The following is a 26,798-nucleotide window of genomic DNA, read 5'->3' as shown; positions in this document are numbered from 1 at the left end:
CAGTGCTTGTTTAAGACCACTGCTGTTCATCCAGAGCAGGCAGCCAGGGATTCCCAGGTAGCAGAAGAGACCAAACCAGACAGGCAGATGCAATTTAGGATTAAGTCATGGTTCAGCCACTTGATGTGTGGAAGCTCACTGACCCCACCCCACGGTCAGATTTGAAAGCAATAACATCAGCCTATTGAGAGAAGCTAAATAAGTAAAGGTCGCCCTGCCTAGTTCTGGTCCTCAAAGCAAATAAAAGGTAAACAAATGGTTGAGCTCGTCCATAGCCTGGACATAAACCTCCACCCCTCACATTGCAGGATTGGTACGTGAAGACATGTCAGAGACCGAGGGTATAGCCATGAGACAGTTAAGCTCATCGATAAATGGCCCCCCCCCCAGTCTCTGTTGTCCTGCATGTCTGCGGGGCGCCTAACGGAGGTCGAATGAAGAACGCCAGCACCCTCCTCGCGGGAGAAGTCCCCAGAGGTGGCAGAGAAAGCCCAGGTTCGTGCTGCCCTTCCGCACCGCACGACACCTCCTCCCTAGACCACCTGGAAGCGAGTGCCAGAGGAACAACACGACACTAGGGAACACGGCGATCGCCGCCACTTCCCGCGCTGGGGAGGGCAGGGTGACGCTCCCGCGGACGCCACGGCAACGGCTGGGGGCGGGCGGATGCGCTCTAGGTGTTACCCAGGGGACGGCTGAGTGGCTATAAAGATCGCGCTGGGGGAGAGGCCGGGGCGGGGCGCAGGCTCTGATTGGCCAAACGATCATGCTCCTCCCCGCCCCCACCTCTTTTGCCTATAGCAACCGGGCCTGCTGTGCACATGCGCAGGAGTTTAACGCGGTGTCCGGCTCGGCAGTGGGTGAGTCAAGGAAGGGCAGCTGCCAGAGAAGGCAGGGAGCCCCCAAGACTCTGCGACACTGCGGATCTCTCTAAGGGGAACGTAGCACCTCTCAGGCGTTAGAGGCTTCTGAAAATGCGCGCCCGTTTGCCGAGTCTGCGCCTTTCCTTGCTTGTTGATGCTCATGGGAAATGTAGTTCCACGCGCGGGGGCGGAGCCTTCGGAGAAGGCGCGGGATTGGCTAGGCCTTGTCGTCAAGGCAACGCGCGGGCGCGCGGGAGTGTAGCGGTGCCACTTCGCGGAAGCGGTCTCCGGGCGCTGGCGCCTTTATTGAGGTGAGCGCGGGTCTGGTTGGGCAGGGCGCGGCTTTTTCCACCCCCTTGTGGGATTTGGGGCCGCCTCTGGGGCCTGGCGGGCTCCTCCTCCCTGCGCTCCGGAGAGCCCGCCTACCTCCCAACGTGCCCTGCGCGTCCCCACCTCCGAGCCTTTGCAGGGGCCTTTCTTCCCGCCCAGACGCCGTTCCCTCTGCCGGGTCCCCTATGCCTCGTCCCCAGGCCTGGTACTCTTAGAAGACCTTCTTCGTTTCCCTTTTTGGGAGACAGGTCCTGAAGTTCGAGGGTGCCTTGGATAAGTCTAGAGTCGGGCCTGGTCTGGCTGGTCTGGCAGGTCCTCCTTTGGTGGGCGTGTTTCACTCCAGACCATCTTCAGGGTTTTGGATACCGTGGCCACCCCACGACTCCACGCAACGTGTGGCTTCATTTTTCTTGGCTTCTGTTTTTGGTTTTTACATACATGGGCCCAAGCAGTGCTAGTCATTCATGGTGTGGTCAGCAAGCACTGCCTCTTGGAGTCCACATCAGGCCCGTGCGTGCACGTAATCCTCCAGCCCCTGTCCTGCCCTGGTGTGGACGTGCCCTGTGCCCCACTTCAGTCAACATGTCTCAGAGTGTGGTGACAGGCACTCCCCGATACAGCCCAGTCTGGCTCTGCTTTCTACCTACTGACCCCTCTACCCTCAGGCCTCCCATTCACCCTGGACCATGGCCCACCTGCCCCCCGCTTCTCTGCTGGGCACTGTCTATAGCTCCTCAGCCTGACCCTGGAAGCCTATGATGATTCCCCTTGCCCACCTCTTCACCATCTGTCCCAACAGTCTCCTGTTGTACTCAACTGTTTGCAATTTCCTAGAAGTTCCCTGGACACCTTGTCTCCAGGCATTTGTCCCCAAGGCTTCTTCCTGCTCTCGGTTCCTGTCAGTGTTCAGCTCCTGTCACCCCCTCCCTCCATAAAGCTTTCCTGTCCTCACCTACTCCCAGCCTCATTGTCCATTCTGTTCTGGCCTTGACCTCCTGGGCTGGGCCTCTTGGCTGATACCCTGACCCTGTTTTTCTATAGGTCCATCTTTATAGCTCCAAGAAAACCCCTTTGAACAAGAATGCCATCCTCTCTGGGTCCCCCATGCCTATCCCTCATGGACCCTGAGATCACCTTTGAGGAGCCTGAGGCTGCACGCCTGCGCTTCCGGGGGTTCTGCTACCAGGAGGTGGCAGGTCCCCGAGAGGCCCTGGCTCAGCTGAGAGAGCTGTGTCGCCAGTGGCTGCGGCCTGAGGCCCACTCCAAGGAACAGATGCTGGAGCTGCTGGTGCTGGAGCAGTTCTTGGGCACACTGCCCCCTGAAATCCAGGCCTGGGTTCGAGGTCAGCAGCCAGGCAGCCCAGAGGAGGCTGCTGCCCTGGTCGAGAGGCTGCAGCATGACCCTGGGCAGCTGTTGGGCTGGGTGAGTATGGCTGGCATTGGCTTCTTGGTGGGACCAACCAAAGCTAGAGCCCCTGTGACTTGCCTCTTCTCCTCAGATCACAGCCCACATCCTGAAGCGGGAAGTGCTCCCTGCAGCCCAGAAGACAGAGGAGTCCTCGAGGAGCTCTCATCCCTCAGGGACAGTGGAGTCCCCTGGAGCAGTCCCTGGGGAGGGTCCACAGGACACCAGCATAGAGGGGTCCACCCAGCTCAGCTGCAGTGTGAAGGAGGAGCCTGATGCTGATGGGCAGGAAATGGGTGTGGCAGGGGATAAGGGGCTCCTGGAGGAAGTGTGGAAATCCCTGGCTAGGTTGGGAGTCCTGGGAGAGGGTGTGTCAGGGCAAGAACACCTAAAATAAATGTCATCCCCAGCTGGGGTGGGGACCTGGGAGGGACTGCAGAGCTGGGTCCCTGTGAGGCAGGAACAAAGGACTGGCTGCCCACCCTGTCTTATGACAGAGGAGGATCAATGCCGCAGCAATAACACCAGCTCCTTGTCCACCTTGGCTTACCTGGGCAGCCCCTGACACTTCCCCTCCTGTCTGCCCCACTTTCCAGCACCCTCCAGCACCCCCCTTTCAGCCCAGTCCCCTGAAGGGCACCTTGGATACAAGGAACCAGATTCCATGTCTTTCCACCGACCCAGGATTCAGGTAAGCAGCCCCAGGTGGGAAGCGTAGGCCTCAGGTGTGGGAGGGGAATGTCCCTGTGGCTGCCCTCTGCCCTGTGGTTTTCCTTGCTCTGTGGCTAATGGCTCTTTGCTGCCCAGAAGTAGAGGCAGTAGCAACGATACCCCCCACAGGACCTGGGACAGAGAGACAGACTGGTAGTCTGTCTTATCATTGGCAAGGATTTGGGCCTCAGGCCATGGAAATCTGGTTTAGAGTGGCTAGAACTTGTGGGCTTGGCTTCCTCAACTTCAGAGAAGTTAGTTGAGAGGTTTGCTGCTCCCAGAGGTCCTGGGCTGGTACCTGGAGGTTTGAACTTTTGTGTGCAAGTGGGGAAGGGACAAGATGACCAGCTGTGGCATGACTCCCCCTACACTTGACCAGAATGGAGACTCTTTCCTGGGAAATGCCCAAAGTCCCTTCTCTCCTGGGGCTTACCTCAAAGGGCAATCTGCTGGGTCCTGCTACCTGGAGCACTTGGCTCTCAAGTACGGATAATGGGGTCTTGTCCTGTCCCAGTTCCTCTGCTTCTCAACATCTCAACCAGTGGAATTGCTAGTTGAGACGTGTTTTGAGGCTGAGAAGTCTCTCCAGGCTCCCTCTTTGGCCTGATGGCACAGTCAGAAACATGATGCAGGTGGACAGGATGCACCTTCCACAGTGTCGTCACTTCCAGCCAGCACCATGTCTAGCTGTGGCTCCTTGGGGCTGCCACCTCCCTGCCCCTGGACCTGCTTCAGCTTGTCCTTCAGGATTATTTTTCCCAGCCCAGGAAAGCCCCAGATGAGTACATTCTTTGGTAAAGCCATTTGGGTCCTTGCTGTACTGCCAAGGGCGCAGTCTCTCAGTGGGGTGGGACAGCCAGGGGGCATGAGTGCTGGCAGCATTGGTCAGGTGATCTGAAGGAGGACCCCAACACTCACAAACACCCATCTCAGCTTCATTCTTAGCCCCCCCAGCAGATGAGACTTAGGTAACCTGCTCGCTCCCCCAGGTAATGAGTAAGGATGTGAACACCGGGTGGGGCGGGCCAGGGGATGGACCGGCACCTACAGTGACTGGGCTGTGTCTGCAGGAGGAGTGGGGGTTGCTGGACCCGTCACAGAAGGAGCTGTACTGGGACACAATGCTGGAGAAGTACGGCACAGTAGTCTCTCTGGGTGAGGATCTGGCCCACCCCACCCCTCTCCTTTGATGCAGGCACCGCCCGGTGCTGGCCTGGCCGTTGCCAGGCTGGGCATCTGCGGTACCAGCCCTTCCTGTGCGTGCCTCCCAGTGCTTGGCCTCGTTCTCCCTCCTTCCAGGGGGGCGCCCTTATCACTCCCTGGAGCCCCCACTCCATCCCTCCTTTGTGCCAGCCCCCAGCCACACCTAGCCCCTGACTGTGTCCCCTACCTGGGCAGGGTTGCCACCCCCACAGCTGCAGCCAGTGCGGGCCCAGCCTGAGCCTGGGACGCTGCGCGAGGGGACCGAGGTGCGCAGAAGCCTTTGCCCAGGTGAGTGCCCCTCCTTGGGGGGAGCTCGTGCCACCCCACAGGCCTGAGTGGGGTGGGGCCCGTGTCGCGGGTGCCAGGACTCAGCTGGGTGCACCCCCTCCTTCCCCCAGGAGATGAGAGCGAGGGTCCGCCGGGCTGCCCAGAGGCCCAGCTACCCCGGGGCCAGGGGCCTGTCTCTTGGGAGGGCCTGTCTAGGGCCGCTGCATCTGCTCCGCCCGCGGGTCCCCCACCCACGCCCCCAGAGGCTGGGGAGCCTGGCGCGCCTGCCAGGAAGCCCTACACGTGCGAGCAGTGCGGCCTCGGCTTCGACTGGAAGTCGGTGTTCGTCATCCACCACCGGACGCATGTGGGCCGGCAGAGTGCGCAGGCCCGGGTCCTGGGCACTGGGGGCGATGCGGAGAATTCGCTGCAGTTTCCCCTGGAACACGCTGCTTTGCGCCACCCGCTGAGGTCGTTGGCGGGGCCCAGACGCTATGTGTGTGAGGAGTGCGGGCGCAGCTTCAGCTGGAAGTCACAGCTGGTCATCCACCGCAAGAGCCACGCTGGCCAGCGGCGCCACTTTTGCAGTGACTGCGGCCGCGGCTTCGACTGGAAGTCCCAGCTGGTCATCCACAGGAAGAGCCACCGGCCTGAGGCCGTGTGAACACCTGGACAGGGCAGCCCCACCCTGGGGCCTCAGAGTTTTCAGGGCCTGGATGCCAGCCCGTGGCATGAGGATCTGCCTCAGTCCAGGAGATTCTGGAGGCAGCAGGGGACTCCGGAGTGAATGGTGGTCCCAGCCAGTCCCCTGCCCCTGGCCTGGCCCCCTGCAAAAGAACTGGGTGCAAGACAAAGAAGCTGCTCCCTCCTTTCTTGCCCTTGTCTTCTGGAATGAGGCCTGGGTTCAAGTCCTAGGCTTACTGGTGACTATGGGGTGGTTACCAGGCCCCAGGCCCCCCTGCTTGTGACATGGTGCAGGCTGACAATACTCTCTACTCCTGGGACCCCATTGCTGCTCCTGCCTGCAGTGGCTGGGCCTGAGGTCTCAGTTTGGAAGGCAGTAGAAAGCCCAGGAAAGCACATCTGGCTTCTGTTCATCCTGCTTCATGTGACCCTGGACCTCCATGTGTGTGTTAGATTTTTAACATAAATTCCATTTTTATATGGGGAGTTTCTGAATGAGAATCCTGGTTTCTGGCTTCCGCTGGACAGAAGAAAAGCAGTGTACTTTCTCTGCCCGGCAGCTGGAGTCACAAGGCAGCTGAGCCCAGAAGAGCCAAGCCTCCTGTGGCCACGGTGCCCAGGTCCCCAGCCTCCCTTTTTCACTGGCCATCCATGTCACTCACCAGCTTCACTGGACTTTGAACTCTTGATCTTGGGTTTGAGTGACAGAAAGGGGACTTCCTTTCCAAGCATGGATGGACAAGGATAACTACTGAGAAGAGGGCCACACATAGGTGTCACTGAGGCCATGTACACCTCCAGGTCAGGGCTGCATCCCCCACAGGGTCAGTTAGTTATGTAGCAGGAGGGCAAAGGGTCAGTGCTCTGTTGCCCAAGGAGATTGGGTTTTGTTTTGATTTTTTTTTAAGGGACAGGGTCTTGCTCTGTTGCCCAGGCTGGAGTGTAGTAGTTCAATAATAGCTCACTGCAGCCTTGAACTCTTGGGCTCATGCCATCTTGCTGCCTCAGTCTCCTGAGTAGTTGTTATTACAAGTGTGTGCCACCATGCTCAGCTGCCCAGGGAGATCCATCTGGATCTCTGGGCACTGAGGACTCACCAATGCACTGTATTAATTTCCTACTGCTGCTCTAACATGTTGCTGCTTGCAACATGGATTTATTCTTTTACAGCTTTGAAGGTCAGAACTCAAATGGGTCATCCTGGGCTAAAATCAAGGTTTCAACAGGGCTTGTTCCTCCGGGAGGCTCTAGAAGAGAATCCATTTCATTACCTCCTCCAGCTTCTAGAGGCTGCCCACATTCCTTTGTGGTCCCTTCATCTTCAAAACCAGCAATAAGTGGTCAAGTCTTAGGCTGCCAGCTCCCTGGCTCTGGTCCTCCTGCCTCCTCTTACGGACCTGGTGATTACACCTGGGGCCCACCTAGTACCCACGATACTCTCCCCACCTCAAGATCCCGAATCATATCTTGTCCCCTCCCCACCTGCACTCTTTTAAAATTTATTTTTTAATTTCAGAGTATTACGGGGGTACAAATGCTTTGGTTACATAAATTGCCTTTGCACCGCCAGAGTCAGAGCTACAAGTGTGCCCATCCCCCAGACAGCGCACACCATCTCCGTTAAGTGTGAATTTATCCATCCTTTCCTACCCCCTCCCACTTGCCTGACACCCTGTGAATGTTACTTCCCGTATGTGCACATTAATGTTGATCAATTAGCACCACCCACCTGCACTCTTAACCACACCTGCAGCGTCCCTTTTGCCATGGGAGATAAAATATTCACAGGTTCTGGGTATTGGGATGGGGAATCCTTTTCAATTCTTGAAGTCATAAAAGTTTCACTTTTTCCTGATATTTAAAAATATCATTGGCTGGGTACTGTGGCTCATGCGTGTAATCTTAACACTCTGGGAGGCCAAGGTGGGAAGATTGCCTGAGGTCAGGAGTTCAAGACCAGCCTGAGCAAGAGCAAGACCCTGTCTCTACTAAAAATAGAAAAACCCGGGCATGGGCGTGCGTGGTGGTGCTCGCCTGTAGTCTGAGCTACTCAGGAGGCTGAGGCAGGAGCATTGCTTGAGCCCAGGAGTTTGAGGTTGCTGTGAGCTAGGCTGACACCACAGCACTCTAGCACATGTGACAGAGCGAGACTATCTCAAAAAAAAAAAAAAAAGAAAAATCCTGGTTTTTTAATAAATCTGGAGTTTATTTTTGACTGTATATGAAGTAGAAATCTATTTTCTTTTATATAGAAAGCCAATTGTTCCCCAACATTTAGTGAACGTCCACCTTGTCTTCACTACTTTCACATATACCAAGTTCCAAAAGGTCTGTTCCTGGATTGATCTAGTTGTCCACTGCTGTGACAATACCACACTGGCCGGCTCCTCCTACGCCCTTGGCCTTACCCAGACTGGGTCATCCCACAGGGATAGCTGAGGTCCCTGGTGGGGAGTCAGGAGGACCCTAAAGTAAGGTCTCTGGGGGCACTGGGTGCTGCATTCCCACTGTTTCCTTCATCCACGCAGACACACTTATGTGTATATATTCGAGTTTATTCTCGCACTGCTACAGGGCCTACTGTCATTTCCAGTGCAGTTAGGTTAGGGATATGGTCAGGCTGGGATTCATGACAACCTCATGCAGGCCCAGGGTGAAGGTGACACTGAGTACAGTGGTGGTCAGAGTTGGTTCCTGTCCCTGTGGGCTGGTCAGAGGGTCAGAACCTCCAGGTTCCCTCACACACAGCCTGGTATATGTCTGCTGTCAGGGGCAGGAAGGTCTGGGCCTGGGTGTCCAGTACAAACAGGGGGTCAACGATGACACCCACGTTGAAGCCCTCACGCACCAACCGGGTCTTCACCAGTTTGAACGTGCTTGTGATCTCCAGGGCGTCCTGCAGAGCGGTGATGGTGACCCCCTGACTGTGACAGCCACCCCTGGCCGTGATCCCCCACCCATCTACTCCTGCCACCCTGGACTCACCTGGATGCGGATGAAATGGGGGACAGCGTAGGCAGGGAGCCAAGCACGGACGTACCGGAATAGCTTCTGCCCATCGAAAGTCTGGCCGGGGACCAGCTGCACGGCAGCCATGCCCACCTTACCCTCACACCCTAGGAAGCACACTGGTCACTCTCGGCTGACCTATCTCGAGGGGCCCGCAACTGAACCTCCAGCCTCGCTCAGCTCTGCTCACTGGCTGTGCGACCAGGCAAGTCTCTAAACCTCTCTGTGCCCTAGCAGTTCCCCACCTATAAAATTGGAATAACAACCCTCCACCCACAAAGTTGTTGGAGTTTTAAACTGAGGCGAACCCTCCGCACCTGGCACAGACACGCCATAGACGTTAACCTCCTGCAGGAAGTCCACCTGTGACAACACGCCCTCCACCTCCCGCGTGGACACGTTCTCACCCTTCCATCTGCAGGGTCGGAGCCCGAGCTAGCGACCACGCCACGTCCCTGGCAAAGGGGAGACCCTGCCTCTTGCCCTCCAAGCCCCGCCCCCTCCAGGATCCGGAAGTCCCGCCTCTTCGGTCTTGTCCCCTCTGGGAGCCGAAAGCCCCTGGGGCCCCGCCCCAGCCCCCGCTGCCCGCTCTCCTAGTCCCGCCCAGATAAACCCCAACCCCGGACCGGAAGGTGTCCCCAAGGCGGTCGCGGAAATAGACGAATCCTTCGCGATCCACGGCCAGGACGTCCCCGGAGTTGTAGTAAACGTCACCGGTGCGCCGCACGTCCCGCACCAACTTCCGTTCCGACAGCTCTCGGGGGCCGCGGTAGCCCACGAAGGGTTGGCGGGCTACCACCTGGGCCAACAGGATCCCCGCCTCCCCTGGGGTAGGAGTAGGAGTATTAACCAAGACCAAGAAGCCCTGGAGCCCACCAGCCCCCTGCTGGGGGTTTCCACTATGGTGAACTCTTCATCACTCAGGACTGTGCCAGAGACAGACCCAGAGATAGAGACAGAGTTCCAGAGACATAGAGAGGGAGACACACAGAGACCTTGAGAGACTGGGGCAGGGGGACACAGAAAATGAGAGAAGCAGAGAGAAGATGGCATCAGGGAGCCCATAAGAAACAGGAAAAAGATAACAAGGGATGGAAGAGGGACAGAGATAAATAGCAGCGGGAAGAAAGAGATACGGCCAGGACCCTGCAAGGGCCCAGAAGAGAAGACACTAAGAGAAGGTCCAGGACAAAGGACCTATGCCTGGGAAGATGTGACCTTCACAGAAAATCTGAGAGAACAGCTCATATGGACACCAAGAGACTCAACAGACCAGACTGAGAGATTGAAGTAGGGGGTCCCAGATGGTGGTCAGACAGGCCAGGGACTCAGGGGCCAGATGAGGGCTGCAGATAATCTCTACTGAGCACCAATCTCAAGGTTTTGGGCAGCTTGTTCCAGCCAAGGAGGAGACAGCGTCTCCACACCTTCCACACCCAGGAAAGGGCTCCCCGACCCTCATACCTGGCCCCACAGGGATGCAGAAGCCCCGATTGTCCCTCACAGGCTCCTCTGTCTCTATGTCGAACTTTACCAGCTCAAAAGGGGACAGCATCTGGGGTGGAGGGTGGGGAGCGTCGGCATAGTTCCTTTGGCCTCGGCCTCAGTCAGAGCCGCTGTCACACCAGGCACCCGACCCACTCACTCGAAGGAAGCAGCTCGTCTTGCCCACGGCCCCACAGCGCCCCAGATAGTTAACGAAGCCGATGTTGCCCTCTGTGGAGCCGTAGAGTTCCCAGATCCGAATGGGACCAAAGCGCTGCTGGAAGGTCTCCCACACGTCAGCCCGGAGTCCATTGCCCATCGCCAGGCGGACTGTATGTTTCCGGTCCTCTGGTTGCTACAGGGATGGCCCCAGAGGGTGAGGAGGAGGTGCCCTCAGGGTATGCCCTGGAACTTTAACCTGGAGTGGGGGCTATCTTGGGGCATTAACTTGGGCACCTATACCTAGGAGATCTACCTGGGGTCCTTACACGAGAATAGTTATCGGAGTTTTTACCTGGAGGATTACCTGAAAATCTTGCCAGGGGGAAGTTACCTAGGGGGGGGCTTTTACCTGAAGGCAACCTGGGGAGTGACTTAAGGCCTTATCCTGAGGAGTCACCTGAGGGTAGTTACTTGAAGCATTTCCCTGAGGGGTATCTGGAGGAATACCCCGTGACCTTGCTTGGATATAGTTACCTGGGGACCATACCTCATTGCTCTGTAAGGATAAGGCCAGCTCACATCTAGTGAGTTTATCCTGTTCTAGGCACTTTGTATATATGTAATTCATTCAATTCTCATAATACCCCCTTGAGGTGGGGGCCATTATTAACCCTATTTTCCAAATGAGGACACTGAGGCTGAGAGCGTTAAAATCACCTGCTTAAGGTAGCACAGCTGATCATCAAAGGAACTACTATCAGAAAATTTGTGTAGAACTCATTATCTGGGGCTCTTGCTTGGGGTGTTACCTGAGGGACCTTGCTTGAGTCCAGTACCTGAATCGTTACCTGAGACTTTTTCCTGGGTTTTCACCATGGAGCTCTAATCTTAGAGCCTCACCTCGGGAGTGTTACACAAGTACCGTAGGACCTCGCCCACATATAGGATCACTGTCACACCATGCCGCCTACAATCATTCCAGAAGCTGGAGGCAGAGAACTTGGGGGCCAGGACACAGGTGGCACCTGGAAGGGAGGAGAGGAGGGGGTTTCAGGTCATGCTTCTAAGTTGCCATAAGAAGCTGCTTTGATCAACTGACTGTGGTCCCCTGAAACAGGACAATGTCAAGGTCATCTCTGTGTCTACAGCGCATCCAGGACTGCTCCCATAAGAAGAACACAGTCAGACCTGGGTTCAAATCCTGTCTCCAGGATGTGTGGAAAGGTGGGTGCCCAGTACAAAGTGTGCACTGCTAAATATGGGCTGTGGCTATTAATCATTCTTGATTATGATAAATGAATGCCCAGCTAGGCAGATGGGTGGGTAGGTGAATGGATATGGTAGATAGATAGAAAGATGAGCGGGTGAATGGATAGATTAGGTGGGTGAATGAGTAAATAGATGGATGGAAAGATAAATGGATAGGTGTGAGGATAGATAGATAGGTGAGTGGATGGAAGGCAGGGTGAAGAGGTAGGTGAGTGGATGGATGGGTGGGTTGGTGGATGGATGTATTGATGGATGGACACTTGAATTAGTAAGATTTAGGGGCCATTATATGATCCCTCCCTCTTGATCTCTTCTGCATCTGGCTCTGTGGAAGGCATTCTCCCTACCCCAACCCTAATCTTTAACAAAACCCTGCAAGCTAAATATCATCATCCCTGCACCCCAAGGAACAACTGCTCATGTGATGTCTCAGGGAGGTAGCAAGTGTGTGTCCTTCCTTGAGGCTATATTTTTGGTGGGGAGGTAACCTATAATGCCCTCTCTGTGAAAATGAATGATGAGTCCTTTAAAGAAACAGCTTTGTTTGCAAACCCTAATGAAACATTTGATTCAGGAAAGGTCTTCAAGAGCTGGTAAAGCCAACAGGGGAGCACTCCCTATCCACCTTAGCCTCTCTAAGGTAGGACAACAGGGATGAGCCGTCTCCAGTATAATGAGTTAGGAAGCACAAAGCACCCCTATCAAGGTTCTTGCCAAGAATTATTGAAACTGAATCTAATAATACCTCTCGAGAAAGTTTCCAATCTAACAAGCAATTTGGGGAAAGAGGAACAGAGGCCTAACAAGTAAATATGACAAGGGAATCATTTAACTGTTAAAAAAACAAATTTAAAAAACCTACCTCCAACCATTGGAGAAATTTGACCATGGACTGGACATTAAATGATATTAAAGGGTTACTGTTAATTTTGTTAGATGTGATAATCACTATAGTCATAGTTTTTAAGTCCTTATGTGTTAGAGATTCGTACTGCAGTATTTACAAGCCAAAAGATACAGCATCTAGGATTTGCTCTGAAATAATACAGAAAGAGGAGAGTACATGTGAAATAAAACTGGCAACATGTTAACAATTGTTGAAGCTGGATGAGGACACATGAGACATCATAAAACTATTTGCACTTTTATATATGTTTGAAATTTCCCATGATAAAAATTGTTTTTAAATATGACAGTAAAAGACAACCAGGAATGGGGGGAGGGTGATAAATGAAACAAGTACAGCAAAATGCTGATAACTGAAGCTGGGTGGTGGGCACATGAGGATTCATGTAGAAAAATTTAGAAATGTTTGTATGTTTCAATGTTTTGTTTTGTTTTTTCTCAGACAAGTCTTGCTCTGTGGCCCAGGCTAGAGTGCCGTGGCATCAGCCTAGCTCACAGCAACCTCAAACTCCTGGGCTCAAGTGATCCTCCTGGTTCAGCCTCCTGAGTAGCTGGGACTACAGCCACGTGCTACCATGCCCGGCTAATTTTTACTATTTTTAGCAGAGACAAGGTCTCACTCTTGTTCAGGCTGGTCTCTAACTCCTGAGCTCAAGCGATCCTCCCACCTCAGCCTCCCATAGTGCTAGGATTATAGGTGTGAGCCACCATGCCAGGCCTGTTTCAAACTTTTCATAATAAAAATTTGAAAACAGAACAAACTGTGGAGAGGTCCCAGTCTAAATTCTGAAGCAGGCATCCAGGGAGACAGCCCCATGGAGTGCTTGTGGGGCATTCCCTCACCAGCTTCTCCTGGGGCAATGTCACAAATCAGCATCTCCATCACCTCCCGAATACCCCCAGCTCCCCTGGAGGCTCATAGCCATCACTCATATCAGCTCTTCTTACCTCCTGACCAAAGCACAGCCATTAAGAACCTTCTGGGTCTCCAAGCCTCTGTCCATGTGACCCTAGAACTCATTTCTGCATGTCCCTTCTCAAAATGAGACTGGGAACATATATTCAAGGCAACTTGAGTCTATGCTCCAGGACTGCAGTCCTCAAACTTGGCCCAAATAAACTCTACTTATACTCAAAAAAAAAAAAGTGAGACCCCAGGATGCTAGGTAACCTATGGGGTCTTTTCACCCGACAGCCCCACCCTGACACTCACTCTAGTAGTCCCGTAGATTGGAAGGATTCTCAGAGAAGGGCTTACCGAGCTCTAAGCAGCCAAGGACCCCAAGGACGAGCCCCATCGAGTGGTACAGAGGCAGAACTGTGTAGACCACATCATCAGCTGTGACCCCACACAAGGACAGCATCCTGCTCATCTGTAGCACCCGCTCATGCGTGAGGATGACTGGCTTTGGGAGGCCTGGGGAATGAAAGAATGGGAATGGTGGGATGGGGAATGGAGAGCGTGGAAGAGAGGGGGTCTCCAGCAGTCAGGGCTGTACGTGGGGTTGAGGGTCTCAGAGAGTGGTCAAGTATGGGTATTTGTGTTTGGGTTCAGAGGCTGAATTCGGACTGGAAGTAATCACTCAAGACCAAAGGTCATTAAAGGTTTCAGTGGCTGTTTACTAGACAGAGGCAGGATTCTGGCACTGACCACTCAAATCACATTGGGGTCAGATTTCTGGCCAATGTCAAGATCAGAGAGCAGCGGGTTTCAGTGGTGAGTATTGGGACACGGGTCAAGCTTGGGGTCAGGTCAGAGTGCGAGTTCAGAGGCTGAGGCTAGGACTGCTGGGCACCCTCACCAGTAGTCCCGGAGGTGTAGATGAACAGGGCAGGGCTTCGCCGTGTGATCCCAGCACGAAGGTCAGCAGGCACTGGATCAGGGGGTGCAGCGTCCAGCGCTGCCCCCAGAGCCCCCACACCCGGTGTAGGGGAAGTATGGCTAAAGTAGAAGCAGCGGATGTTCTCAGCCTGCAGCTTTGGAAGGATCTCCTCCAGGCTCTCCCGGAGGTCTGCGGGAATGGGTCAGAGGAGAAACTGAGGCAAGGCTCACCTTCAAGGCCCAAGGGGGAACCTGAGACCTGCAGATGGGGGATGAGGGGGACAGAGGAGTAGCTAACAGAGAAAAGCTTCTGTTTTCAACAAAGAATCCCAAAGAAACCCATTGTTAGTATTTTTTGGTGAAAAGAATTGAAATAGCCAGTGTGAAAAAATATTAAACTCTGGTGACCTCAGAATTACATTCCAGTTATAGTAAGTTTTGACTCTACCTGCCTGCAAGGGTGGGTGGGAGGAGAGCAAGGGCCTCTTTGCCCAGCCCCTCCCAGGACCCCATCCTCCAGTTGGTCCCTTGCCCCCTTCCATTCATTCTCCAGTGGCTCCAGGGGCCCTCACCTGGGTCTACCACGAGCACCCGGGCCCCAGAGCTCAGCACTGAGTGTACCAGGGGTGCCCCGCGGCCATGCGGGTTAATCCAGGCGGCTGGGCAGCCCAGCTTGGCCAGTCCCAGACACAAACTCAGGGCAGGAATGCCCTGGGAGGCCAGCACCAGGAGGGCAGCGGTCTCCCCGGCACACAGGCCCGCAGGGCCGCCCAGCTTGGTCTTCAGGGCCCATGCCGCCCGGCAGGCCTGGGCATCTAGCTCGCCAAAAGTGACGGAGCGGGCCCCAGGCCCCGTCCACACCAACGACACCTGGCCAGGCTGAGCTCTTGCCTGCCGCTCAATTGTGTCCACAAAGGTGTCGACCGGCTGTCGGCTCAAGCGCGCCCTGATGTCCAGGCCCAGGTGGAGGATCTTGGCCAGGAAGGCCACATCAGCAAACAGCCAACGTAGCCCTGGGGGCGGCTGTGCAGGAAGCAGAGTCAGTGCGAGGGACGCAGCGACAAAATTCAGCCAGTGAGGCACCCATGGGCTGAGCCAGGGCTGCACCAGCACGGCCAGGCTGAGCAGCACGCAGCATACAGTGTCCCCTAGGAGCCAGCGCAGGGCCAGGGCCACAGCTGCTGGCCACACTGGCTGCCCCAGTCCCCGAAGCAGTAGCAGCAGCAGTAGCAGAAAGGCCAGCCGCTGCAGGACACCCATGATATCCGCTGTCTCCTGAGAAGTGGCTGTGGAATACCCAGGCTCACCTTTGTCCCTAGGTCCCCAGGTGCTGACTTCAGGGAATCTGTCTGCTCCATTCCCCACCTCCAGCCCCACGTGGTGGCCTAGGCACTGTCAACAGTGGCTGCTCCTGTCCCCAGGACTCTGCCCCCTGCACCACCCCTCACACTAAAGGTCAAGTTTGGTGTTTTTTTTTTTTTTTGGTTGTTGTTGTTTTTCAGGCTTGGTTTTGTTTGTTTGTTTGGGTTTTTTTGTTTTGTTTTGAGACAAGAGTCTCATTCTGTCACACAGGCTAGAGTGCAGAGGTGTCATTATAGCTCACCGCAACCTCAAACTCAAGTGATCCTTCTTCCTCAGGCTCCCAAGTAGCTGGGACTACAGGCGTGCATCACCACACCCAGCTAATTTTTTTCTGTTTTTAGTCACTGGGCTAATTTTTTCTATTTTTAGTAGAGACGGGGGTCTCACTCTTGCACAGGCTGGTCTCAAACTCTTGAGCTCAAATGATCCTCCTGCCTTGGCCTCCCAGAGTACGAGCTAGCATTACAGGCATGAGCCACCGCACCCAGCAGGCAGTCTATTTGTTTTGCCCTGGCTGGCCTTGTGTGTGACTCCAGCCCCACTGCCTGTGTGCCATCTGCATCAGCCCCTTCCTCCTTCACCAGGTCTGTCCCCCTTTGCTCTGCCGCTGGCTTCTGGGCTCCCACGTCTCTGCCCCGTGGGCACCATCACCAGCCTCCTTCCTGCTGGCTGCTTGACCAGTCCACCCTCCAGAGCTAGCACCTGCCTCCCTCCCTTCACCTCCCAAACCTCTTGTGCACCAGGCACTTGGGAGACTAGCAGAAATCCCTGCCCTTGGGGAACGTTCCAATCAGGCCAAACAGAAAAACAACAGGATACAAGACACCTGGCCCTGGCCCTAAGCATGTCTTGCTGCTCCACCCACCTCACTGGGAGGTCCTCCTGTGATCCAAAGAAACAGCCTCTAGCCAGGTACATAGCAAGTGCTCAGTAAATACTTAACACTTGCATTATCTGAATTCAAACCCAGCTCTGTCCCCCAGCTATGCGCCTGCACTGACTCTCTGCCCCACCCTGGTATGGATGATGAGGATGGAGTCCTGGGGTTCAGGAGATTGAACTCTAAACATGATGTGCCTGGTTAGACCATAAAAGCCTTAGCCCCTCACTGCCTCTGGAAGGCAGTCACAAAAGGTGATCACAAAGGAGCCGCCATTGGCCTTCCTCGTCTGGAAGACTGGGCTGGGGCATGTCCTTCCACAGGCTCCAAATGCTTAGGGCTGGGTGCCCAGGCCAGGAGCCACCAATGCACTGGAGGTGGGAGAAAGGGAGAAGAGGGGCCCCTCTCCACACTGGATGCCAGGTCCTGTGACACTGGGTCCTGTGACACTGGCTTGCCACTAGAGGGGCGCCATCTCCAGCTGCCCAGTGGTCAGGCCTCACTGCTTCCCGCCCCCTACACAGCTGCTCAACACCTGCCCCACACCCTGGAACTTGGCCCCTAGCAGCCAGAGCAGGTATAGTGAGGCTCATACATATACCGTTACAGCCACCTGGTACCAGAGACCCCTCCCCCCGTAGGCTCCCCAAAAGTAAGGTGCTCAACCATCATATCCATCAGAGTGGGGAGGTAGAAGTCTTAAGTCCAAAAGGCCCTTAGAGTTTGGCTGAAAGATGTAAGGGAGGGGCATTGAAATCTACATGGTGGACAGCAGTAGCCAGGAGTGTGACTGTGTGATCAGGGATTTCCACATGTGGCCTCCCTCTTGAAGACCCACCTCAGATGGGGCCGGCCTGTCACCCTCCCCACAGGATGGGGGGGCAAAAGAACCAAGTGCCAGTCATACATGCAGCAGCCCCAGCCCTCCAGGACAGGACCCCAGGGTGGGAAAGTGGGTCGTCCAGTCTCTGCCCAGGAGAGCCTGGTGCCAGCATGGGTGCTGCCCAAGGACCAGTACGCTGAGCGCGGACACCCACAGCCCACTTATGAGAGCAAAGCACACGCTGGTCCAGGTGCACACAGCTTCACGGTTTAGGCCCCAGCCAACAGTCCTTTATTACAGAGCGGAGCCAGAGGCCCAGCTCCATTCTATGATGGGTCCACCTGAGCCTCCCTAGGCGCCCCCTGAGGGAGCACTAGCTGGGGGTAGGGAGCCAGGGACCTCGCCCAGCCTAACACTGGGGCAGGGGCGGGGCCCCAAACCCCACCCCCGTCCCCGCCCCAGGGGGTTAAGGAATCCTAGGCCAGGCTCCAAGGGTCTGAGCACCCGGTTCAGGCTGGAAATGGTCCAGTTCTCAGAGGTGGTCCGGTCCCTCACCAGCCCCAGCCTGGCACCACCTGGAGGATCTAAGCACGTAGTGGAGAGGAGTAAGGTGGACTGGGCCCTAGTAAGGAGAAACGGGTAGGAGAGAGGGAGGGCCTGCTCAAGAGAGTGTGGCGGGTGTGGCTGACTGCGAGCTAGTGTGGTCGCTCTCACAGTGGGCGAGGCCAGGCCCAGGACCGCAATCAGGGCGCAGGGTGTGAGGACAGGTGGCGCTCCAGCAGCGCACGGTGCGAGAAGACCTTGCCGCAGGCGGGGCAGGGCGAGCGCTCGGGCCGGTGCGTGCGCATGTGCACGTTGAGCGAGCTCTTCTGTGTGAAGCGCTTGGCGCAGACGGCGCACTGGAAGGCGCGCACGCCGGTGTGCGTGACCATATGCTTGAGCAGGTAGTCGCGCAGCGAGAAGGATCGCCAGCACACGGCGCACTGGTGCGGCTTCTCCCCTGCGGACGACAGGGTGGGCCGCGAATGCACGTCAGATCTACGGCTCCCCACCCACTGGGCGCCTGTACCTGGCAGGGGCTCCGCTCCCCTCCCCTCTGGAATCATCACCCCGGCGGTCCCTTACCTATCAGGAAACCCTCCCCTCACTCTGGGATCTCCCTACCCAGCAGGGACAACCCCTCCACTCCCCAGCCACCCCTCACATGGGGACTTTCCTGTCCAACAGGGACCCTCACACAAGCCTAGGTACCTCTTTCCCACCCTTGCCTGGCAGGGACACCCCTTTTTGTCATTGTGGGATACCACTGCCTGGCAGGGTCCCCCTAAATCCAACAGATACCTTCCCAGAAGGGAACGCTGCTCGTCTGGAACATCTGTTGCCCATCTAAACTGCCCATTCATTTTCCCCCTCCTCCAGGGACCCTCCCCCTTCAACCCCTACCGCACCTGGCAGAGGGAGACACAACTGCCCAGCCTCTATTCCCCCCATGCCCATAGAGCCTTCAGAACTTTCAAATCGCTAGTCATCATTGTGGGGACAGTCTGAGAAGGCCTAGTACCTTTTCACAAGGAGAAACCTGGGCACATGTGCCACCTTCCTGCTGGAAGCCCCAGTTGCCCAGAAGCCCTGCCCGTGGGCCACTATAATGTCCCTGGGATGACAGAGCTGAGTCAGCTGCCCTCCTCACCCTGGGTTGGAGGAGGAGAGGCAGGCTGTGTCTGCCCCTAGGGTCATCAGGTGTTAACAAAACAGCTATCTCAGTGGCAGAAGTCACACACTTCTTGCACAGCCAGCACTACCTTGGAGCCTGTGGCAGCTTCCTACTGGCTGAATTACCCAGCTCCCCTTATTCCCAGGCCCCTGGCTTCTCCCCATCCTCCCCAAGGCAGCCAGAAGGAGATTTTAAACTGTGACATCTCAGTCATTCCCTAGCTTAGAACAGTGATGGCTTCCCCACCACTCACAGTCAAACCCCAAGTTCCTGTTCCTGCAGACCCCCCCCCACACACACGTGGCCTTCCAGCCAAATTTTTGCTTTACCAGACAATGCCCAGCAGACCTCTGCCTTCCTTATCCCTGCCTTCCATCTCAGCCTCCAGGGAGCATCCCACCTCCCTGTGGCACACCACCCCGGGCCTTCTCTCCACCACCCTCCCGCTCTTTACCTCCCCTCTCCCCCAGCTCTGTGGCGCTGCCTCTCTGACACACACAAGGTCTGAGGGAACCTCCTCACAACCTTCAGGAGCCCTTTCCTCCCTCTGCAGCTGTGGGGTCCCCACACTGTGGCCATGTTTTCCTCCTCCTGCCCCAGTCTCAAGGGCTCCTGAGGCCTTCATCCAGCAACCTCTCTGCCAGCTTCACATGCCCTAGGCTAGCTAACCCTCCCTTATTGCCAGCCCATAACCAGACTGCTGGCATCCAGAGAGGCACAGGACGCTGCCCAGAGCCCGGCTCCCCAACCTGGTCAGGACACCCCTTCCAAGGCTCCACTGCTGGGGGGCTCCTGCTCCCCAACCCAGCCTCAGGATCCCTGCTCCATCAGAGACCTATGTCTAAAATAAATAAATAAATAAATAAATAACGGAAGGAAGAGAGGATCCCTGCTCCATAGAAGCCTGCTCCTGGGGGGGCAGGGTGGGGGTGTCGGAGGAAAAAAAAAACGAAAAAAAAAAAAAAAGCCAGCTCCTGCTGGCCACCTGGGGGGGGCGGTTCCTCTCTGCCACATGCCTTGCACTTGGGACAGAGGCTTAATTTCCAGGCTGCCTGGAGTTACCAAAAAGCAACAGAAATGGCAATGCCCTGCACACAATGCCCAATTCCCCCTTGGGTTTGAATCTCTAACGAGGGGGGTTGTTCCCTCTCCTGTCCCACCCCGGCTCACCGGAATGGATGAACATGTGCTTGGTGTAGTTTTTCCGTGAGCTGAACGTCTTGCGGCAGTGGCTGCACTCATAGGCCGGCGGCTCCGCGCCTGGGGCACGCGCAGGAGTGCCTAAGGGGGCCGTCGCAGGAGCGACAGAAGGTGCCGGAGCCTCCCCCAGCTGAGAGGTGGGGGCTGCATCCGGCTGGAGTGTGGGGTAGAAGGCAGGCGGGGGTGCAGGGGCTGGCCCCGATGGTGCGGTAGGGGTTGGTGCGGGAGGCCCCGGAGCGCCCAGGTGAAAGGGGAAGAGCGCGACGGGCGGCCCCGGGGCCTTCACGCCTGGTGGGCGCGGTCCGGCCAGGATGCAGTCAGGCGGGACAGGGGTCTCAGCAGTACAGCCTTCAGCTGCAGCGCCGTCCTCGTCGTGCCAAGCGGATACGTAGCTGTCTGGGAACATGTCCTCGGCTGCCGTAGCTCCCCGAAGGAAGTCCCTGCCGGCACCGCCGCCATAGTCAGCAAGGCCAGTGGGCGCAGGGGGTTCCTCGCAAGTACTGTCAGAGGCGGCAGTGAGGAAGCCACCGGTGCAGTCTGGGAAGGAAGGGGGCGCCTGGCCCTCGCCCGGGCCGCTGCCTTCGCCATCCTCGCCGTCGGTCTCATCATCAGTCTCCTCATCCTCGTCGTCACCTCGGTCGTCAGGGGCCTCGGGCAGTGCGGGATCGGCTTCAGACCCCTCGGCCTTGGTGGGCGCGGGGGGCGCAGGCAGCTGCAGACGCGCAGGCTGGCGCTGCTTGCGGCTGTGCGCGGGGCCAGAGTGCCCCGGAGGACGCGCGGCCAGCAAGTGGCGCAAGCGGTGCCGCAGCTGAGCCGGCGCGAGTGGCGGGGGCACCGGCGCAGGCAGGAGCGCTGGTGCGGAGGTGCCTGGGGCGCGAGCACGCGCGATAATCTGCGTGCACTCATCGATAACTGTCTGGATGCGAAGCACAGACGCAGCCGTGAGCACTTGCAGCGCTTCGCCCTGCGCCACCACTAGAGAGCCGCTGTAGAGGAATTCAACGAGCTGGCGCACGGTCTGTGCGGGCACCACCGGAGGCACGCGGATCTCAGAGTGACCGAGTAGCAGCTTGTCCTGGAAGAAGGGCGAGCCGGCGGCCAGCACACAGCGGTGTGCCCGCAGTGAAGCCTCGCGGATGCGCACAGTGACGTCGCAGAAGTGCCCGCCCAGCCTCTGCCCGTTGAGGGTCTCAAGAAGCGAGCGAGAGAAGTTCTGCAGGTGTATGTGGTGCACGGCCTCTGCCGCCGCCATCTGTATGAAATGAGGAGGGCCGGGAGAGGTCAGCCGAGGACCTCCCTCTGCCCCAGTGTCCCGGTCCCCTCACCCCTTATCACAGGGCAGGGCCCAAGGGTGCACCACACCCCCAGGCCTCACTGACCCCATCCCTCCCCAGCAGCTCGTTACAGTCCCATTCCCAACACAGGACACACCAGCACTCCTGCCTCCACTCTACCCCCAGGTCGTCTGCAGCGTCCTCCACCTCCACAGACCCCAGCACACCCCTAGGAGAGGGTTGGCGGTACTGAAGGTATGCCCCTTTCCCAGCCTTGCTCACTGCCTCAGGGAAAGTTCAGGGCTTGGCCTCCCCTATCTTGGCTCACCCACCTCCCCCCCAACTCCAATAACCTTAAGCCTCCCCATCTCCCGCTCCAAGGGGGCAGCCCTGTGTAGAAGAGGCCAGGGACAACACCCACCCCCCCATCCAAACTAGCTAACCTGCCTCACCCAGAGCAGACCTTGCTCTCCAACCAGGTAGCTTCGATTCCCCCAACCCACCTCTAGGCTCCTTTTTGGTTTCCCTTCATCATACCCCCCAATCTAAGGCCCTATGCATATCCAGGACTGGTGCCTCAGAACTAGGTTACATTAACTAGTATATACAGACGTTTTGCAAGGGGTGGGGTGGCACGATCTGCCTCCTGGGCAGAGAGATTTGGGATATGCCTGGTCACAGAGGGCCGAAGGTTGGGCATTACCCTGGCAGGTGCTCCATGGGAGACAAGTACATGGTCCCTGGCCAGACCCCAGCCCAGCGGGCAAGGATGTGCCTCCTGCAGCCCCAGCTTCCTGCAATCTTGATGGGGCCTATGGAGCCCAGGGTGTAGGTGTGGCACAGAGAGGGAGAGTATGTGGATATGAGCATGGGTGTGTGACTCAATGGGCGCAGGTGAAGCAGCAGCAGCCAGGAGAGCAGCATGGCTGAGCAATCAGGATGCTTCTTATGAACCTATGGCTCCCTGATCCCAGGCACGGCCCACCCTCAGGCACCGGAAAGGGAAACGGGTAGTTCCAAGGGACTCTGGGAATCTGAGAAGCTCTGCTACTACACCCATCAAGCCAGGTGACCCCCGCAGTCATTCAGCCTGTTTCCCCTTCTATCAAACAAGGGATGGGATACTCGCTCATCCCAAACCCAGATTCTGGCACCACATCTCCAGGTCTAAGAGAGGAGAATCCGGGCACAGGATGCACCGATAACCATATACTCTCCACCAGCCTGCCTCTCTCTTGGGGTCACACAATCCCAGAGTGGGGCCCACTTAATCCTGCCCCTACACCCTCGGGGTGTATTGGCATCTCAGACTCAATGCTTCTGGCTCCTTATGCCCAAACCGCCTTCCTTTTGCTCCAGTAAGACCCCTCCTTTTCTTGCATGCACCACAGATAACCCCTCCGACCACTTTGCACACGTCCACTGTCCCGGTTGCTGCTGTCTTGGTCGGATGAGGTAACCTTGCTGGTCCCCTCTGCGTCCCCCTCCTCCCGTTCTATTCCCCACGCGGCAGCCAGAGGGAGCCTGATCAGACGTAACATCGGGACACACATCACCCTGCCCCCGCTCGGAGTACTCTACGGTGATGCATTCATTGCAATTCCTAAAATAAGACAAGCCTTTGCACGTGCAAAGGCTTTACCTCTGCCAGCAGCACTGTTCCCCATCTTTATTCACCTAGCATCTGAAGGACGTCAAATCTGTGTCTGGGCGATGGAGACGGAAACCTGTGCATCAACCCGCAGGGCTTGAACCCTTCCTTTTCCGACCTGCCCCCCGTTGCTCCCTGGCGGGCTCCGATTCCTCAGTCCAGATGCCGCAGAGCCTTCTTGGATGCCTCAGAACAAAGGACCACCTTCAAGACCTGACACCCAGGCCCACCCTCCGGGGTCTGGCGCCGCATACTCGCCGCCACGCCTTCGCCCACGCCGTGGACTTTGCTCTGAGCCCCGTCTCCCGTACTCTGCGCCATTGCTCGCGTCCTGCCCTGAGCCCAGAGCCCCTTCTCTGATCTGCTAGGGCTGCACCCGCTCCACTCCCGCCAACCTAGGTTTCCCGCCTCCGCACCCTTGTCCGCGCTGGGCCTCGATCCTGCAGCGCCCTCTCGCGTTCGTAGCGTGCTCTGGAGCGTAGAGCGGGCGCCCCTCCCCTGGCACGCCCCAGCCTCCCCGCCGGCCCTGCGGCAGGGGGATGCCCGCCCGACCCCACCTCCGGCTCCTCCTCAGGCACCAGGCCGGGCCGTGGCCGCCTCCTGCTCACCAACGCCAAGGCCGCACTTCCGGGCCGCTACGCCGGCGGAACCGAAGCCCTGCGCCGAGGCGGCGCGGGGGGAAACCCTACGCCGTAGCACGTTTCCCGTATTTTTACGACGATCAGGTGCCGCAGTCGTCGGCAGGCCGCCCTTCTGACTCCTCTCAGAGTCGGAACCAAAGTCGCAGTAGCTGGGGCTGCCGCGGCGCAAGAATCCAATGAACCACAGCACACTTCCGGCGTGGCCTTGGAGACCAGGGCGAGGGTGAGGGTGAGGGTGAGGGCGAGGGTGAGGGCGGGGGCGGGGCCTGCTGTGATTCAGCGGGCGCGCAGTAATGGAGGTTGGGAAGACAGTGGCGGCCCAAGTCTCCCAACCTGGCCGGTTTATTATTATTTTATTTATTTGTTTGTTTCTTTCTTTCTTACTTTACTTTCTCACTTTTTTAGAGACGAGGTCTCGCTCTTTTGCCCGTGCAGGAGTGCAGTGGTGCAATCATAGCTCACTGCAGCCTCCAACTGCTGGACTCAAGCGATCCTCGGGCACCAGCCTCTGGAGTAGCTGGTACTATGGGCACATGCCACCACACCGGGCTGCTTTAAACCCCACTGTGACCTGGGGAAGCGCCCTTCTTCCTATAACATGCGTAGCCGCATAAGTAGGTCTCGCCCCTGGCCTGTTGGACCCCAGCCCTGCGTGAGGCGCAGGTGGTATACACCTGTAGCTTCTCCCCAGGACCTCTGGCTGTGGGTGGCATGGGGAGCGGACCCCACTGTGGCCCTGGCTCCCACCTTCCGCTGTGAGCCTGGGTACCACCCACAAGATGGAGGCAGCCTTACCCAATGCCTCCACCCCTCAGACCACCAGGCCCACCTACCCTGGTCAAGGACTGAACAAATGAGTGGATATTGAACTGAATGTCTCCTATGCGCCACAGCCTGGACCAGAGGTCAGAAAAGAAAGGGAATGTGGGGATAAGATGAGGTGGTAATCAGCCAGAAACCAAAGACCAGAAGACTGGAGGGGAGAGAATCTGTGGGAAGAGCTGTCCAGGCAGAGGGAACAGCCTTGATCTGCAAAAGACCTGAAATGGGGCTGGCTGTCCAAGGCACCCATGAACCTCATCCACTAGGTGGTGGGCTAGCATTGCTTTGTGCTCTATTCTTGTGGGTAGCCCCTTGGCCACTTTGTGGGGGCAGGCATCATTGGGGCTGGAGAGAGATAAAAGGGCCTGGACCTCAAGGTCAGAATATCACAGGGCCTCAGTGGACCCTATACCTTATGGAGCAAGTGCAGAGTCCAGCATGAGCCTCTCAGCCTCCAGGAGGGAGATAAGGTCAGGATGCCTGTCCCTCACTCAGGGCAGCTGCTGGGTGGCTGTATTGTAGATGTGGTGTTTGGAGGTCAGGGACGGGAAAGTATATGCCAGGTGGGGAACCTCACTAAAACACAAGTCTGATGGCCTGCATTCATTGTCTCTGTTCAGACTCTGAGCCCCACACCATGATGGGCTGGGCATATTGGGTTTGTTCCCATCAACCTTGACAACCCCCTTTCCTCTCTCTCTGGCTGCGTATTCCTCTTCAGCCTCACAGGCCCCTTGCTGTACCCAATTTGAGGCTGACCTGTGCAGTTCCCTCTGGCTGTAGCACCCTATCACACAGCTAAGATGTCACCACCTCCCCCAGGGCTCTCCCTGACCTCAAAGCTCCCCCTCATCCTCTGTTGCAGGGTCTGTGAGGGTGGGGGTTCATCTGTGTCCTTCATCTTGGCACCTGCTGCTACAATACAGACAGGAACAGACAGCCACTTCACCCTGCCCTGGACCTCCACTGATCTTGACCCTGTGGGATTGTGGGATTCTGGGACATTGCAAGTTAATCTGGTATGAGGGGGGCAGAATTCTGAAAATGTCCCCCCCCCTCAAGATTCTGTGTCCCAATCCAAAGTATATCACCTGTGCATAGTTACACTACATGGTGAAGGGGGCTTTGCAGATGTAATTAAGGTTGTTAATTAGCTGACCTTAAAATATACGATTCTGGTCTGGGCGCGGTGGCTCATGCCTGTAATCCTAGCACTCTGAAAGGCCAAGGCGGGAGGATCACTTGAGCTCAGGAGTTTGAGAGCAGCCTGAGCAAGAGCGAGACCCCATCTCTACTAAAAATAGAAAAATTAGCTGGGCACAGTGGCTCACACCTGTAGTCTCAGCTACTTGGGAGGCTGAGGCAGGAGGATCACTTGAGCCCAGGAGTTTGAGGTTACTGTGAGCTATGATGATGCCACTGCACTCTAGCCAGGGTGACAGACTGAGAATCTGTCTCAAAAAAAAAAAAAAAAAAAAAAAGAGCCTGTTACGATGGCTACATCACTATAGGATAAGTCCTAGTGGGGTGGCAAAGGCAGGAGACCTAGCGGTCAGCAATGGTGCTCTGATCTCAGCAGGGAAAGGCAGAAAGGGACAGATTCAGGGTAGGAAGGAGAGGACATAGGTGGCTTTAGAGAAGGTCTCAGCTTCAAGGAAAGAAGCTGGAAGGATAAGGGTGAGATGGGAGTAGAGGACCTGGCTCATGAGGCTAGGGGTGGGTGTAGAGGGAAGAAACCCAAACCCTGACCCCTCTCAGGCAGCCAAGGGAGGTGAAAACTGTGGCCTCCAGAGTCACAAGCCTTGAGAAAACATTTATTGCAGGACAGCATGGGTAAGAGGACGGATGGCTCCCACCAAAGGGTCTTCTAGGGCCTCTCAGCTATGCCTGCTTCCAGCTCAGTCTAAGTCTCAACCTCCTTCTCTCCTCCCTCACTACCAGGCCAGCTGTTCAACCAGGTTCTCCCTCTGTGGCAGTCATTCCAGGGGTAAAGCCCAATGCTCAGGTCCCCAAGTCCACAAACCCAGCCCCAGCCTAGCGGATCTGGGCTGTGCCAGGTGTGGGATGCAGGTCCCAAGATCCAGGTACTTGCCTCAGTCTGTCAGGAGCTTCCACTCAGCCCAGGGAGAAGACACTAAGAATATCCTGGCAGAAATTAGCTGGGCATGGTGGCGCATGCCTGTAGTCCCAGCTACTCGGGAGGCTGAGGCAGAGGGATCGCATGAGCCCAGGAGTTTGAGGTTGCTGTGAGCTAGGCTGACGCCACGGCACTCTAGCCTGGGCAACAGAGTGAGACTCTGTCTCAAAAAAAAAAA

The 26,798-nt window shown here is 56.6% G+C and overlaps 3 protein-coding genes across 9 annotated transcripts; 1 reads left to right on the top strand and 2 right to left on the bottom strand.

The window, feature by feature from the left end:
• The first annotated feature begins 831 nt into the window (after positions 1-831).
• ZNF446 (zinc finger protein 446) lies at positions 832-5,949 on the top strand. 3 transcript variants are annotated; one of them, XM_045532908.1, is made up of 7 exons: positions 832-860; positions 2,235-2,616; positions 2,693-2,894; positions 3,195-3,289; positions 4,380-4,464; positions 4,708-4,800; positions 4,911-5,949. In XM_045532908.1, exons 2-7 carry the CDS (start codon positions 2,275-2,277, stop codon positions 5,441-5,443), a joined length of 1,350 nt encoding a protein of 449 aa, XP_045388864.1. In that variant the 5' UTR covers positions 832-860; positions 2,235-2,274; the 3' UTR covers positions 5,444-5,949. The 3 variants fall into 3 exon arrangements, with proteins under 3 accessions (XP_045388864.1, XP_045388862.1, XP_045388863.1); XM_045532906.1 differs by lacking the exon at positions 832-860 and adding an exon at positions 871-1,174; XM_045532907.1 differs by lacking the exon at positions 832-860 and having other exon boundaries at positions 1,246-2,616.
• A 2,051-nt stretch (positions 5,950-8,000) lies between these two features.
• Positions 8,001-15,613, bottom strand: SLC27A5 (solute carrier family 27 member 5). 2 transcript variants are annotated; one of them, XM_045532904.1, is made up of 10 exons: positions 14,689-15,612; positions 14,097-14,306; positions 13,553-13,711; positions 11,020-11,144; positions 10,118-10,312; positions 9,937-10,027; positions 9,099-9,297; positions 8,790-8,887; positions 8,449-8,579; positions 8,001-8,359 (listed from the first exon to the last, which is right to left on the bottom strand). In XM_045532904.1, the coding sequence occupies exons 1-10, from the start codon at positions 15,374-15,376 to the stop codon at positions 8,183-8,185; spliced, it is 2,073 nt and encodes a 690-aa protein (XP_045388860.1). In that variant the 5' UTR covers positions 15,377-15,612; the 3' UTR covers positions 8,001-8,182. The 2 variants fall into 2 exon arrangements, with proteins under 2 accessions (XP_045388860.1, XP_045388861.1); XM_045532905.1 differs by lacking the exon at positions 8,001-8,359 and having other exon boundaries at positions 8,501-8,579; positions 8,880-9,297; positions 14,689-15,613.
• Positions 15,614-17,451: 1,838 nt separating this feature from the next.
• On the bottom strand, positions 17,452-23,832 carry ZBTB45 (zinc finger and BTB domain containing 45). 4 transcript variants are annotated; one of them, XM_045532902.1, is made up of 4 exons: positions 23,578-23,832; positions 23,047-23,206; positions 20,066-21,347; positions 17,452-18,181 (listed from the first exon to the last, which is right to left on the bottom strand). In XM_045532902.1, exons 3-4 carry the CDS (start codon positions 21,345-21,347, stop codon positions 17,925-17,927), a joined length of 1,539 nt encoding a protein of 512 aa, XP_045388858.1. In that variant the 5' UTR covers positions 23,047-23,206; positions 23,578-23,832; the 3' UTR covers positions 17,452-17,924. The 4 variants fall into 4 exon arrangements, with proteins under 4 accessions (XP_045388858.1, XP_045388855.1, XP_045388857.1 ...); XM_045532899.1 differs by lacking the exon at positions 23,047-23,206; XM_045532901.1 differs by lacking the exon at positions 23,047-23,206 and having other exon boundaries at positions 23,629-23,832.
• Between the last annotated feature and the right edge of the window lie 2,966 nt (positions 23,833-26,798).

This window comes from Lemur catta, chromosome 19 (genome assembly GCF_020740605.2).
Source record: "Lemur catta isolate mLemCat1 chromosome 19, mLemCat1.pri, whole genome shotgun sequence".
Taxonomy (NCBI): domain Eukaryota; kingdom Metazoa; phylum Chordata; class Mammalia; order Primates; family Lemuridae; genus Lemur; species Lemur catta.
The sequence above is the reverse complement of the archived record's forward strand: the minus strand, read 5'-3'. Positions and strand labels throughout refer to the sequence as shown.

Coding starts and splice junctions, on each gene's coding strand:
- SLC27A5 (XM_045532904.1), bottom strand. CDS start 15,376: ATGGGTGTCCTGCAGCGGCTGGCCTTTCTGCTACTGCTGCTGCTACTG. Junction 13,712..14,096: donor CTACACCTCCGGGACTACTG/GTGAGGGTGCCC, acceptor TTCATTCCCCAG/GCCTCCCAAAGCCAGTCATC. Junction 10,313..11,019: donor ACTTGTGTAACACTCCCGAG/GTGAGGCTCTAA, acceptor CCATCCCTGTAG/CAACCAGAGGACCGGAAACA.
- ZBTB45 (XM_045532902.1), bottom strand. CDS start 21,347: ATGGCGGCGGCAGAGGCCGTGCACCACATACACCTGCAGAACTTCTCT. Junction 18,182..20,065: donor GCACATGTTCATCCATTCCG/GTGAGCCGGGGT, acceptor TGTCGTCCGCAG/GGGAGAAGCCGCACCAGTGC.
- ZNF446 (XM_045532908.1), top strand. CDS start 2,275: ATGCCATCCTCTCTGGGTCCCCCATGCCTATCCCTCATGGACCCTGAG. Junction 3,290..4,379: donor TCCACCGACCCAGGATTCAG/GTAAGCAGCCCC, acceptor CTGTGTCTGCAG/GAGGAGTGGGGGTTGCTGGA. Junction 4,465..4,707: donor CGGCACAGTAGTCTCTCTGG/GTGAGGATCTGG, acceptor CTACCTGGGCAG/GGTTGCCACCCCCACAGCTG.